Here is a 15,607-nt window from a genome sequence, read left to right as displayed (position 1 = left end):
TATTCCAAACGTGCATGTTCGAAAAATCCACGAAATTATCTTTTGCCATGACTACAAAAGGTTAAAATACATAATAAATGACACAAAATAGATTTTGAATATATTTGATGTGCGAATATCAACATGGAATTTTCAAATAGATTACTTTTGCGAGAGTTCACCCAAGAATATTCGAGAAACACTTCTTTATAGTTTTTGATTGATTTTTTCTCTTGAAATGGACTTATCACAGTCACATCATGACCTTCTTTGGCCAATCCTTTCAAAAGATTGTGTCCGATATAATAGTGTGACTTGGATGGTACGGGAAGAACTCCCAAAATTCGGTAACTGATCACATTTTGATACAGAAAACACAATATTAAAGACACTTGTAATAGTTTCATTTCAGAAGAGTTAATCTAACTGATTGAAGTGACGGTTAACGATACACTGCAATCAGTAATTTATTTCATGCAAAATTTATAGAAAACCAATATTGATATAGTTTACTTCATACAAAGTAAGTACAATACAACGACAATTGAAGCGAACAAGATATAAGGCTGATTATTGGTATTATTAAAAAAAAGGGGGCGCAAACATTTTCAATATAACCATTGATTTTTGTTTACAATTTATAGCTACAAATTAACAAGGTTCGTTAGACAAGTCAGCGATATGCGAGCTCTGGTTTTTATTGGGGGGTTGGTTTATTTTATTAAATGGAGAGATTAAGATCTATTTAAAAAAAAAAGAGGCTTACGTACGCAAGCTGACTTTTCCGCATGGAACCGAAATTTTGGGAATAAACTGAAATCGTGGTCTTTGTATGGTTGCAGTAACTTAAATTACCGTGAAAACTTGTGAATATTATTTTCTTATCAAAATAAATAATCACACCAAGTTTAAAGAAATTTCAATCCAAAAAATAGCCTGTTCAAAGTTTCAGATCATTACGGTACCACAAAGGCAAGTCTTTCATACAAAAATGAAACTTTTTGTGGATTTTTGTATGAAAAGTGTGTGAAAAATTGATTGCATCTTAAAACTAACATCAGATTCGGGTTTCTCCCCCCACTACACATTCATTCAGCGTTCAAATTGAAAGAATATCATTTTAAGGCATTTTTCTCATAAGTGCCTCTTCAGAGTCTAAGTTTTACACCGATCAATCAATGTCGTTGAAAATTTGACCAGATTTATTCCTCGTAGTGCCCAATCATCCCGTGAAGTCACATTTTGAATTTCATGTCTGAGCACGAAACCATCGTGTCACCAAAATGGTTGAGAAATGATCAAAAATGTATGGATGTGGGATTGTGGGTACTCCATTCGGACCAAAAAAAATTACACCGGTCAACAGATATTGCTCAAAAACTAATCAGCACGTCTCCTAGTAGTCCCAAATCATCCTGCAAAGTCAGAATTTGAATTGAGTTTTTGGAAGAGGAATTATCGTGTTAACACATTTTGGCAACACGCCACAGGACACAGGACACATCACACACAGCGATGCACATTATTATGCCCCAAAATCATCTCCAATCGTGTTTTCTACATTAAATATGCATAGAAAACATGTTTTGGGATGACTTTAATTTTTTGGCCTAATACAATACCTTCCCTACACTAGGTGTGCGGAAAAGTAAAAAAACGTTTTTTGGGGGATATCACAGCCATACACAGTCAAGGAAAGTTCGCACAAAAGAGAATGAAACATTTACATATGGCTACTTGATGTTTTTTGACCATGTCGCAGTGAAATCTACTGCTAATATTCGCCTAAGCAGCGAAGATGTGCCGAGTGTACACGAAGCAAGAATTCTTCTAATACGGGTAGTAAAAGTCGTATTGGCTTTAAACGAGTACCATATGCCTCCCCGTAATGAGTGTGTCACATATTGAACTTTATTTTGAGATAAATTGCCAATCATACTCTGATAGCGTGATATTAAAGTTATACCAGTCCATTATTCGTTTCAAATACTATCTAATAAGATTTTTAAATTGTTGTGTCATCATCATGTATTAGTATAATAATAAGTAGATCTAAAAAATGTGTTCATAGTGTATCAATGAATCTGCAAATTCATAGCTCGAATAATCAAATACCAATAGATTGAAACGTAAAATAATATGTAATTTTTTACATGAAATGAATTCAAGCACATCTACTTGAATACAGTTAGTAAGTCTATAATTGTAACATTTATCGATCTGCATTGTAATTTAATTTAATGATTTGTTTGTTTTAGAATATAGATTGGTTGGTCATTTTATTATAACTCTTTTAGTTTATCAATGAAGATATTCTCTGAGGTATTCAAATGTTTGAATTTCAAACTATTTATGAACGAGTTAACACGTTTTACAATGAGAAATATAATCAATGTAAAGCCACCACCAATAAAAGCCCATACATCCAAATTGTAGAGAACATAAAATGGTAAATCAACCGAAACACTTTTCAAATATGGAGCGCCCTTATTTTTGGCCACATGTTTAACCCAATGCATTGCCGTTTCAAGTGGTGATTTCAATTGATCTCTAAATCTGGCTGAAGAGAGTCTCACATTGTGCCTATAACTGTCCAAACGACATGATTATTGTCAAAGTTATTATGATTATGTTTCATAAATACACAATTGTGGCCAACCTTGAGTCTTTCATAATTGTGTTGACGGCTGATTTAAAGTTGTCCTCATTTAATGTATCAATCGGAATGCTAATGCCATGGCCCTTTTGTTGTGCGATTTGCATGTTTGAGTGTTGATCAAAGAAAACTGAAATCCCAATCACTGGCTTACCAAAATAAACGGCTTCTGTAATCAATAAAATTCTTTGAACCATTCGAAAATCAATTGAAGTGCTCAAAAGTGTTCATTTTACCAGATGTGCTGAGTATCCCGCCATGTGAAATGAAAATCGTGACACTTTTATGTGCCAAAATTGATTGTTGCGGAAACCATGGTTCGACCAACACATCCGATTGCTTGTGCGATGGAATAATCAAATGTTTGTCGCTTTTTATAAGCAGTCTTGTGCTTGGATAGGCAGAAAATCCATTTAAAATGGCATCTATTTGATGTTTTGACAATTTTGTAAGTAAAACATTTGAACCAAGTGAAAGATAAATGACGCCGTCTTTTGCTTCATCCAAAAATTGTTGAATTTTTACTGGTAATGGATCAACATCCGATTTAATTTGTATGCCACCAACTTCAATCATATTCTGTGGATACGGTCGGGGTGTGCCATAAGTTACATGTGTATTTAACAACACTAATGATACATTTCGTTTGATCTCTTCAAGTGATGGCCAATTTTTGGCGTTTGTAAATGATTTCTCCATGATTTCTTGCTGTTTTGGTGCGAAATAAATGGGAAACGTCAAATCTTCAAACCAAAATGACAACGAATTGTATATACGTTGCCAAAATGTCATGCGATCTGTGTAATGGGTGTAGATGTGCGGAATATAAGATGGAAAATTTGGCGAACCAACTAGATCGGTTGAAAATTTTGTTGCGCCACTGGCGGTTGTCACAATCAGCGGCGCTTGAAAATGTTGACTTAAGGCATATAGTGCATCTTGAAGACACGATTCAATGACGATCACATCGAAATGCTGCTCGGTACGAAGAAACTTTTGAAAGTTTGCACTGGAAAATGTGATATTTGTAAAACGAACACCGAAACGATAATATTTTAACACCATATCCCAGAAGTATAAACGACTCAAATCCAGGAAATTGTTTTTCGCATATTCTGAAAATGATTTGTGTGTGTAAGTCTCGCTTGTGAATTTACAGTGAAAGATGAAAATTACTTTTTTGAAATAATTCATAAGATGTTTCGAGCAAAATGTGTCGGTAATTCTCATGCGGATGCGACACATTAAATGGTGAAATAACTGTTACATCGTGACCGTCTTTCGCTAATCCTTCCATTAACGCATGACCGATGTAAAAATGCGATTTTGATGGAAGCGGATAAACACCCAAAATTTTATACGATCTAATTGGTACAAATAAAATACACACGACCAACGTGAATGTTATTGATTTCATTTTGAAAGCACTTTGTATTTTCACACCGAGCGTTCCATTTGAACTGATTTCGAATTAAATTGAAATATTAAAACGATTCAGTTGCGACATTATAATAAAAAAAATTGAATAAGTAATGTGAGTAATGGGTGAACAAAGTCATAACCGCAAAACATTGTAAATACGGTCAAACTCTATAAATAAAATAATTTATACATCCGGTAACTAAAATTCAAAACATTCTGTTCAGTTTTTACTAGGGGACGGAAACCATTAGCTAGTTTTTTATATTTCAAGTAAAAACTGGGAAAATTAGCAAAAGTTATTTGATCCGCCATTTTGATATTGTGCCATGATTTGGTGACTAAACCAATTTTACAAGTCGACTATTGTAAGAAACAAGTACTTTATGCACGATTTTGTGTTAAAAAAAGAATAATTAAACTAATTTTCACTATTATAAGTGTATTATTCAAAACACATAAAAATATGTCTGAACAACAAAACGTCAAATTGTGTCAGTACAATCATTTGATTGCCATTTGACAGAACAAAAAACTAGAAAACTAGCAATTTCATAAAGGAATATTAGCATTATTAGATTATTCAAGCAATAAACTAGTAAATTAGCTATAAACTAGAAAAACTAGCATTGGTTTCTCTCCCCTAGAATTTTTATAATAGAAAATCAATATCGTAATCATTTTGATGTTATTTTATTCAAGAACACAAAAAACAGTGTGTTATCGCAGTTGAGCAAAAATGTTTGGCAAGCCATAACACGGTAAGACGGCTCAAATACTTTTTTACTTGTCTGGGTCCGGGGAATACGAGGTAGAGAAATTTACACGCAATTCAATAACACCATGTAAATGCGATATTTAAAAGCTTTGAAATGGAATATTAATTCTATTCTATGGACGCGACAGCAACGATGTACGTAATTCTTGTTTATACATCCGATTGACATTGTTTCTGACGGCAATTTTCTGACGGAATTGTTAAATTCGGGGTATCCAAGACATATCTCGATTTAGATGAATTTGTACTCCAAATTTTGGAGTCGTTTTACCATATCACTGTTTGAACATTATGGCAGTTGTAAAATGACACAATCGCATCCAGTTTCCAATATGCTCAGATTGCACAAAATCTAATATACACTTTGATCAAGTGGATCTGTGATATGTGAAGACTGGGATGTATAGTCGAATGTTCGCACATGTGATGTTTAACTTCCATTTTGTGTAAACAATTTTATCGAAAAGTTTCGCAATTGCAATCACGAGCCAGGTCTACTTCAATTCAAGATTGCTTTACAACTCTCTACCTATAAATAAACTCAATTGCACATAAAACAATTAGATTTCTTGCACATGAAGTGTGTATTATGAACGAATAAAACTTGACACGCCAGACAATTGTTTGAGTTATCATTGACATTGCAACTGACATTGTATCGAATTGGAATTTTCCTTGGCTTTTGGTCAATTGAATCGAAACTGTAACATCATGTGGTTCGTTGTGTATGCATATAAATCGAATATTCAAATTAAATGTAAATGCACTAAAAGTTATTCATTGAAATCGATGGGAATATAATAGGCTTTTAAAATCTATTTACTTCGAAATGTATAAAAGCAGAATAGAGCCGCAATATACTAGTAATGGAAATGTTAGAATAATTTTCGTAATGTTGGCTGTAATCATTTCGCAATAAAAGCCAAGAGTAAATCAATGATTTTGGAATCATGAACACGACATAGAAATATATAATGTAAATATCGAATATTTATGTTCAAAAATTAAATTCATTTGCACGTTTTACTTATAAAGATTTGCAAATCAAAATGTCAAATTGTAATTTTACAAAATACTACTTTACTCTACACATAACATTATTGATGTGGATTTTAAAATTGATTCAAATAAATTGCACTCAAATAAATGGAAAAAGTATGTTTAATAGCATTAGCAATTTAGTGGGACACAATTTTAGAATTTGTTACATTCTAACTTTATTTCAACCCAAATATTATTTGCTTAAATTTATCCTCTTCAAATTCGAGCAAAAGTAAGGAATAATCTCTAGAGCTCAACATAAATGTTCATTTTGAATTGTTGATTTTACTGCAAGTAAGTTTATGTCCGATCAATTTTACCTTAGAAAAAGAAACACCGTTCAGAAAGAGCTATATATAAACAACATTTCAGATGAAAATCGGATTAATTGCTATTCGTTAATGTTTAATTTGTTCATTTTCTTCATTTGTGCGCATTTTCTTCATTTGAGTCAGCAATATTATCATTAAAAATTACTATTTACAAAAATGCATCTATTCCTGCAGCAAAAATTGAAGAATAATTGCCAAAAAAGCTTCCTTCTTCACAGGATTTGATAGTTTTGATTTTAAAACTTGAGACACCTAAGATTGAGAGTAAAATTAATGGCTAACAGCTTTTTCATTGATATAATGCAGTTTATATGTGAAGAAGAAAGCATTAAAGTTTGTTTTAAACTACTAAACTCTACTCTGTATGTGGCAATGCTTGTATGCATGGCACATTGCATAGTAACACTTTTAATCCGGGTAGTAAATATTTATAACTGCATCTAGCAACTGGAATGAATGAACATCTATGATGAAAAAATGTATGCCAAGTTCATAATACCAAACACCAGTTGACAGCAGTTATTTTTGCTAACATTGTTATCCGATACAAAAACTAAATCACGTACAAAACTTTCTATGCTTTTTTTTATCCATTTAGTAAGTCAATGTTACAAATATCATAGTAACAGTTTTTACACAATAAATTTTGATAAAATATAGCTACAGTGTTTTAAGTTACAACGAACCCAATTTATAACAGGAATAATTTTAACAAATGCAATGAATATAGTTATTACTACAACACCACTACAAGGCCACCCAGTGGGCAGTGTAATTGTGAAATAACCAGACATTAGGCTCGAGCTATGCATATAGCGGCTGCTATTTTATAGATGCTATTCATAGGCGCTATTTAATTCGTGTGCTGTGTGTAACACCGAGTAGGAATATCATAGCCTACTATTCTTTTGTACATTTGAATGTGAGTACGAGAGAGATGTAGAAAATAACGCACAATATGCATAAATGCATTAAAACGAGATAAATAGCGCCTATGAATAGCACCTATGAAATAGCGGCCGCTATATCCATAGCTCAAACCTAATGTCTGGAAATAACATTCATTTGGGTAAAATTAAATTGTGAGAACGAATTTTTAAAAATGAAAACAGTAATTTGAAGTAGAAATTAATTTCGAAAAATATAATTGGTATCTACCATGCAGCTAAATATCAATTATTATGCATAAAATTATTTTTTTATCAAGAGAATATTTGATAATGAAGACGATTTAAACTGTCACAAACTTTGTGACCAGGAGAGAATACCTCCTGGCGAAGTTTAAAATTTCTTCTCTCGATTTACTATTTGTAATCCATTTTGATTCGAATGGAATGAGAAAATCTTTTAACTTTTTTGGAGATTCGGTTTACACTAGATAGAATGGGATATTTTGCTTAATCTTCTCGTTTTTTTTTTACAATTTGAGATGAAAAGGGAAATATTTAAAAGAGTGGACATTTGGCGAAAAAAAACTATTTTAATGATGTTCTTCTAAAGTTGAAAATGTTCATCTAAATACTGAACCAGTTCTGTTAATGACCAATCTCACCATATTTCTAATGTGGTCGATTTTTCTTTGAAAAAATACCAAAGAATCGGTGCCACTCTTCAAAATGAAGTCATAAATACGACATTTTAATAGTTCACTTAATAGCATTGATGAAATATACTTTGTATGCTTTAAATTGAACTCGATCGATGTTTGCAAAATGATAGGTAATTTCATATCGGCAACGAACTTGGCACTATTTCAAGCGCCATAAAATATTTGAATAATAAATTTTACATTTTCGCATGACATGTGCTTGGAAAATGATGATGATTACAATGTTACCCATATTGCACGTAGTATATTCATGATGACGACACTACATCGATATTGTTCAATGTAACATCGCCAATGAATGTATACATATACGAAGAAAATAAATTAGAAAAGATCAGCAAAAATTAGTGGTTAAAAACAAGCGCTAAATCATATGCCAAGCACTTTGTAATAATTATGAATAAACAACTTGAAGCGCGACGCAGTGTAACACATAATACACCAAAAATGTAATCGCCTTGATGGTAATGGAAATCTAGTGTAGATTGTTGTTGTCGAGCATATGTTCGCTTGTATACAGACGGTATAGGACAACAGATAGTGTATGTCTATATATGTGGGTTGCTTTTGAAAGTGGCAACTTTGCAAAAATCATGCATTTATTATGGAAATTGCAATATCGTAATAAAATCATAGGATGCAAATACAAACGGAACCTCCTGGAATGAAGATATATGCCAGTTATGCGTGCGAGCGCCACAGTGCTTGGCAAACACTTCATATTCTCGGCATTAAAAATTGCAATTGCTATAAAACAGATAACAACAATAATAACACAGCAATGGCAGTGGCTCACTTAACCGCTCACCGTATTTTGGAGAGATAGAGTGCACACACGGAATGCAAAAGCCCTGCCCTTAGATCTGGATGCGAATGGAAAATTCGAAGCAATATCTCACCGCGCTAATTGAAAAGCATAATTTATGATTACAAACAGAGTTGCAATGTGTATCGCTTCGTGTTGTACCTAATTTTTGGCACTTGAAAATTAAAGGTGAATCTATACTTTGTGTGACCATAGAATGTACAGTGCGCGCATACGCACTGAATTTGCATGAAAATCAGTATGCATTGAATGTGGAGCACTTATTTGATTAAAATCAAGCCCAAATTAGTCACATTTCATTGTACCGAGGCCAGGATAAATTCCTTTTTGATCCGTGGCAGATACATTGAAAATCCAAATGGACATACCAAATGAGTATACTCGGAATCGTCCGATTTCAACACCGGCTAATGAATGCATTCACCGTTTATTCCATACCGAGACGGAGATCGGCTTTGGGGTGAAAAGATGCCATTCTTTGTTTATGCTATTGAGATGAATTTTCGTTGACCTAATAATAAATCTCGACAATTCTAATCGTCGCCTGTGATTTCAATCATAATTTCTGCTATAATTTCTAATCAAATTCCAATTGTTGATAATACAGTCCCACTCGTATTAATATTTTAAATATGGGCGAAGAAGAGAGCGAGAAATGCGAAATAATGAAAGGAATCACGCACCCTCACAAAAGGTTGCCTAATACGATAATTGAACAAATTCACACCTAAACACAATCATCATTCCCGTTTCTCAAATAAACATTTTATGCTATCGTCAAACGTATATGCTCTTTGGCATTTGCCGATGCCTGTTGTCATATGCTCACACTTTTGGTTCATATCTTTTTGGGCCACACACACACACGCACACTCTCACTCTCTTCTCCTCTTTACTCCTCTCTCTCTCTCTTTCTCTTATTGTTGAATGTTTCACTAATTTGATTTTCGAAAATTATTTATTCGAATCTCGTATCATTCCGCATACCTCGCACATTTTCCTCTGGCATACACAAATTCAGATGTGTATAGAGAACATTCAAAATAAATACCTCGAGTTTATCTAACGATAAATCGGTGCTTGTAGCCTGTGGAAAAGTATGTACGATTGTACATGGTTTTGCAAAATCGTAGCGACACAAAATCCACACACACACACACATACATACACACGCACGTGCACCATATTCACATGCAAATATTCCGGATGCACGAAATGTATTTTACATCAAAGCGATGGGCTTAGCTATATAAAATTGTATAGGACACAAAACAACGGACAACGCATCCAAGTATCGATGTGAGCCTCGTGCTTTTTTTTTCTGCATTTCAATTTCAAATTACATTCATTACGAATATTTTAACAATGTACAATGTTTGTGGAATAATCCACATCGAGCGTATTTACCGCATGGACCAGCGTAATTGGATGTGTGAAATGGAAAATCGACAATCTCTAAAATCGTATAATATTCACATGAAAAAGTGAACCGAATTGGATTTTGTAGAATAGATGGTCTATTTTACCAAATCCAGTGTAAAAAAAATCGCTTTTAGGGCCAAATAAAATGCTTCATCTTGTGATATGCACACGCGCACATTCATTTTGCTGTTGATGCTTTCATTTTTATTGTTAATCACATTTCATTTTCATCATTCTGTCGAAATAATCATTTTGATCGTTCAGCAAAAGCGCCAGCTCACGCACATTCAACAAGGATTGTGTGGAAAATTAATTATCGTTTATTAGATTTCGATTGAAATTATTAGTGCGTATACGTGAGCATTTTGCACAAATTTCTCTCGTTCAATGTTTGTATATCGTTTAACATTGGATTTCATATTAATATATCCACATCCATACGATGTGGTTTGGGCATGTTTTTCAAACTAATTCAACGCTCATTCGCACACAAACCTATTCAGACATTCATCTATCGACAAGAGATAGTTTCATAAATGAGGGTTGGAATTTCAAATTGCGATAACACACATGTGAATGGTTTTAGTTTTGTTTTTTTATTTGTTTAGGGATTTTCGACCATTTATATACATGTATAGAGATGTTATATTTAATTGTTAGAAAATAGCCATCAGACCGACATCAACATCGGCAGGTATGGTAAAAGTTTTTTTTTTTTCATTTACTTGAATGTATTTAAAACACCCAAATAACTATTTTATGCCAAACGAAACGATGCGGTGCTTCAGGAAAACTGTAGCAAAGGAAATTACAAACGGAGAAGTGTATATTCTCTCGCAATAAACTTGTGTACAATGTGAAAATTGGTTTTCGGTGAAAATTCCACATAAAATTGGCGTAGATATTCAAGTGGGAGTGTGCCTGGTGTGTGTCTTTTATTTTAACCGAACTCATATTACATTTACCAGCATTTATATAAACAACATTGTTAATTTCTCGTGGTTTTGCATTTGGGTATGTATGTTCGCATTTGGTATGCTTCATCAACATTCTAAATTCATATTATTAAACGAATAAAATGGCAAACTGTAAAAAACGGCGGTATTTCGTATGTATGGATGTTTTCTGCACATCTAAAACTCATAGTTAGACACGGGGTTTGCTGCTGTAAACACACATTACAAGCATTATACTGTAAACATTGTTTCTCGATTGGTTTTGATTATGCTCAACAAATCACAAATCTAAACAATTAAAAGCCCGAAAATGTACGTCGATGCCACACTTCAAGTTTTACCCTACCATCATATTTCGAAATATCGGTTACAATTTCGATTTAATCATCATTTATCATCGTTTTAACTTTGTCCATGGATTATCTCAATCTCGTACATTCGCTTAAAATCAACAAACTAACACATTTTATTCAATTTTCAATAGGCACCTTTAGGCAATAGACTGCTTTTCATAAAACTTTCCGACCAAGATTATGAACGGCATTATATTATTTGCCATTCGCATCAGGAAAAATAGATAAACATTATGTACAAAAGTTTCTGAAAGCCAACCAAAATTTAAGTACTGATTTGGGTCAGTTTACCTACCAAGTATTCATCTACCTATATCCAAGGCTCGTTCCAAAATTAATTTAAGGCAACATTTCGGTTGACCAATATTTTCATAACAGATTTAAAGCTACAACTTCTTCTGTAATATTCTGAAACTTTGGTTCTTTATATTTTTCGGGGAATTATTAATTGTGTTCTCTCACATTGAACGATAAGAACGAAGAATATCCCTTAGACTTTTCAAAATAATAATACTTTTGAACAATACTTTCGACACAAACTGCAAAATCCCTTTTATTAAATGTTTTCCCTCTAGAAAATTATTTCAACACTTCTTAATATTATGCCATATCTTGGGTTGTGTTAATGTTGTTGTTATTTAAACAAAAATAATACTCTATAATGATGCCAACATCTTTTTATTCAATTGAAATTCGTTGAAGATGCTATTGATTTTTGTTTTCGATTCCGAATGGAATGAAATAATAATATTAATGTTAGTATTGGTTTGGAATAATTCCAAACGCGTGTTGGTCGCACAAAGGAAAGAAAAAAAGAATCTCTGTCGCTTTTGAATATGTGGTAAATAAAAGTGTGCATGTTGTACTTACCTCACGGTCGAGTGCCTTGATGACTTTTACTTCGCCTGATTTTGGATCAACTGCAAAGTTTTCGGAGCCAATCAAACCAAAAGTAATTTCACCGCCTTCCGGATCATATCCTTCCAATGTATAAACAATCCATCCGACTGGTGTTGCCTCGGAAAGTGCTAAATTATTCATGTCTTCTGTGAAAATAGGCGGCAAATTGCAACGACCTGATAAAACATAGATTGAAAATAGAGATGCAATCAACAATCTGATGAATAAAGTTTGTGTTTTTCAATGTGCGGGAAAAAGAGAATGTATATTTATTCAACAATGTTTGTTAGCAGAAAAACTCTTTGAAATACGCTTGAAATTTGTGTAAACTCTTGAAACTAATAGAGTACACTATCAATTTCTATTTCATCTTATATAGACTTTGCATTTTCATATTGATTATAGATGCACTTCAAACTCGAACTTTTATCGTTAAAATGAAGCTCCTCATATTTGATGTGTGAAAATCAACCTAAGAATCAAAACAAATATTTCAATTCATCTCTTATATCTTCTTCTTCATCATTATACTACTCCTTTTGCTTTTACAGATAATCAGAGATCAGGTAAAACACATTAACTTATCAGGCGAAATAAAAAAAAATTGCTCAAAGTTTTTATGAACAGCATTTGAGTTAAGTAAAACGAAGCAATGCATTCAACTTTCTACTGCTTGCGTGATTATAAAACGACGAAAAGTTAAATATGTTAGCATAGCTATGAAGAAGGTTAACAGAAAACTAAAAAAAATGACAATTATCTCTCTATTCGACATCATTTTAATTAAAAATCAAATAAAAGTTTTACTATTTGTTTTAGTTCCTTCAAACTTTCTCCCGTTTCTGATTTAAGTTGGTCAAAAGATTGAATTTTTTCTTTATACTTATGTAACCATAGATTTGGAAAGAAATTCGAAGCATTTCCAAAAATACCGAATTTATTCAGTTCAATGATTATTTATGAATCAATAAAGTCACATCCAACTCGCATCTAAAGGCAAACAATTACGTATACGAACTATCGTAGAAAAGTGTCAAAACCATATTGAACCGATAAATTCTTGTAGAAGCGAATAACATAATTTTAGCATTTTATCAAATTCCAAAAATAAAATTTACGTCACTTACACATGGATTTTCATGAAAATGGAAATTTGAATGTCATTTGGTTTGGTGATTTAGCGATGAAACGTGAAAAAAATCCGTAATGCATTGCACACGTTAAATGGCATGGGGTTGTTCTTTTGCTTCAAACATCGATCGGCTGATTTATGCGAATTGAGTACGTGAACGGTAATTATTTCTTTAAAACGACGATTTAAGTGACGTGACCGAAAAATCTGATGCGAACTGAACACATTTCAATGGGAAGCTAATTACATTCGGAACCATTTCTTGAATCATACAATCACAAAAGAAGAGAATTTGTTTTAAGAACGGATTTCATCACGTTTGATGCTGAGAATAAAATAGAATGCTATGCGAGGGCGAGAGAGACAGAGAGAACGAAAAGTTGTTTTGCTAAAACCATTTCAAGACTTGACGCAATGGCATGAATTACGACAAAAGTCCTTACGTCATTCATATTCAACGTTATTTCGTTTGTTTTCATTGCCGTTCGTTGTGTAGATTCATTTTATTCTAATTATTTCGATCCAATTAAAATGGAAAATGACAGAAATTGGTTCGTTTCATTTACATAAAACAAATTCATTTTGATTAACGTTATTTGAATTCACAACACATATTTCAGCTTTTAATGAATGTTGATCGTTGAATGATGGGATTCACTTTATTATTTTGGATTAGTAAACATGAAGCCGTGGGATAATGAATTATTATTTACGACCGTTGCACAGGAAATGTTGCCATTCATATTGTCGCTGAATTGAACGAGTAATTGAACATTTTCTCATTCTCTTCGTCAAAGAATATCTGCTTGAAAAAGAAAACTTCGATGACACAAAAACTTCCATTTACGATTCGTGATTGGCGCGACAAATTTTGATTTTGTCAATATAAAAGTTCAATGTAAAAGCACCTGAAAATTATGTGGCGCGTGAAATCGAATGCTTTGCAGGTGCTTATGGCACAGAATTTTCAGCTAAGAAAATCTTGTTAAATTCTTAAATCGTTTCGTCGTCTTTTATGTTGTTGTTGTGTTCTTTTTTTTTTGTTCGCAAAAGAAAGCGAACTTCTTTGCCAGTCATGGTCCGCACAACGATGTGCAATAATGAGAAATTTAATGGGAAAATTGTGCATGAAAGTTTTTCAGTCGGTTGATTCTTTGTACACGCGTACTGAGCACCACCATAAAATTGCAAAATGCTCGGCTGCAACACCATATCAAACTCATTCAAACTAAACTGACAATGGAGTTTTCATATACACACACACAACAGGAGACAGACGATAGACGCGACATGCAATACAACCCAGCACACATAATTGTAACTGTAAAAGTAGTTATATGTTTTTCGATTTGCAAAAATGCAAAACATTGGCAATGTAGATATCGCCGCCACCGTTGTGTCGTTGATGTCATCGTCGTCGACGACGCCGCAAAATTACAATTCATCTACAGCAAACATAGCGCTCAAATCCAAGAATTTGAATGCAGAGAAAATGGTTGGTGTGTGTTGCACCCTCGGGGAAAAAAATTGGTTAGCAAAGAAGTAAGATTTTGAAAGAGAGAATATTGTGGATGCCCGCGGATTTGAATTGTTGTACATTGGCGAACAAATGTGTACAAAATTGTCATGAGTCTGCTTGCAAAAGCAGAAGGCAGCAGAGAAAAAAATATCATTCAAGTTTACTTCCGATTCGTAGTCAGTATTCATAAATAGCTTGGAGTAACAGTTGCCGGTTCAATTTGGAGAGTACGTATTGTAGAATGTTACGGTTCTTGTTAGTCGCACTACAAAAAAATTTGAACCAAAAGCAATAAGAAGGAGTAGTTGTATCCGTTTAGAAAACGGAGACAGTGGCAGACATGAAGTGCTTCGGAAACAGTCGACAAATCGTTCGATGACATCGCTTTGAGAGACTGAGAGACAGTATCATTTGATGGTGTGAGAACATTTACATATTGCATTATATTTGAGAGCCATTGAGGCAACAAAAAAAAAATTAAGAAAAAAAAATATGCTCAACATTTGAAACAAATTCAAAACGCATGGAAGAAGGAGACACAGAGAGAATGAATGATAGACGCGCTCAACCATCGAAATGAAATTAAAGAGTATGGCATAAGGAGACAATCATGCATACCGAAATGAACAACACAAAAAGCAATAAAAAAGTTTCAAGTAGTAAAACATGTACAGATTGCCTAACG

General features: G+C 33.2%; 2 protein-coding genes across 6 annotated transcripts in view; both read right to left on the bottom strand.

Annotated features, from left to right (window-relative positions):
- The window catches only part of LOC116347614 (cadherin-87A), a 127,499-nt gene that overhangs the window by 32,663 nt on the left and 79,229 nt on the right, over positions 1–15,607 (bottom strand). For all 4 annotated transcript variants that reach the window (XM_031778289.1, XM_031778290.1, XM_031778291.1 and 1 more), the window contains one exon: positions 12,242–12,447. In XM_031778289.1, coding sequence (XP_031634149.1) covers positions 12,242–12,447 — 206 coding nt within the window. The remainder of the gene's footprint in view (positions 1–12,241; positions 12,448–15,607) is intronic.
- Positions 2,206–4,077, bottom strand: LOC116347615 (UDP-glucuronosyltransferase 2B15-like). Of its 2 annotated transcripts, none has more exons than XM_031778295.1 (4): positions 3,812–4,077; positions 2,872–3,750; positions 2,639–2,804; positions 2,206–2,562 (listed from the first exon to the last, which is right to left on the bottom strand). In XM_031778295.1, the coding sequence occupies exons 1-4, from the start codon at positions 4,050–4,052 to the stop codon at positions 2,262–2,264; spliced, it is 1,587 nt and encodes a 528-aa protein (XP_031634155.1). In that variant the 5' UTR covers positions 4,053–4,077; the 3' UTR covers positions 2,206–2,261. The 2 variants fall into 2 exon arrangements, with proteins under 2 accessions (XP_031634155.1, XP_031634154.1); XM_031778294.1 differs by having other exon boundaries at positions 2,207–2,568.

Source organism: Contarinia nasturtii, unplaced genomic scaffold, assembly GCF_009176525.2.
Source record: "Contarinia nasturtii isolate CC-2019 unplaced genomic scaffold, AAFC_CNas_1.1 Cnas_scaffold_1964, whole genome shotgun sequence".
NCBI lineage: Eukaryota > Metazoa > Arthropoda > Insecta > Diptera > Cecidomyiidae > Contarinia > Contarinia nasturtii.
This window is presented reverse-complemented; position numbering and strand designations above follow the sequence as displayed.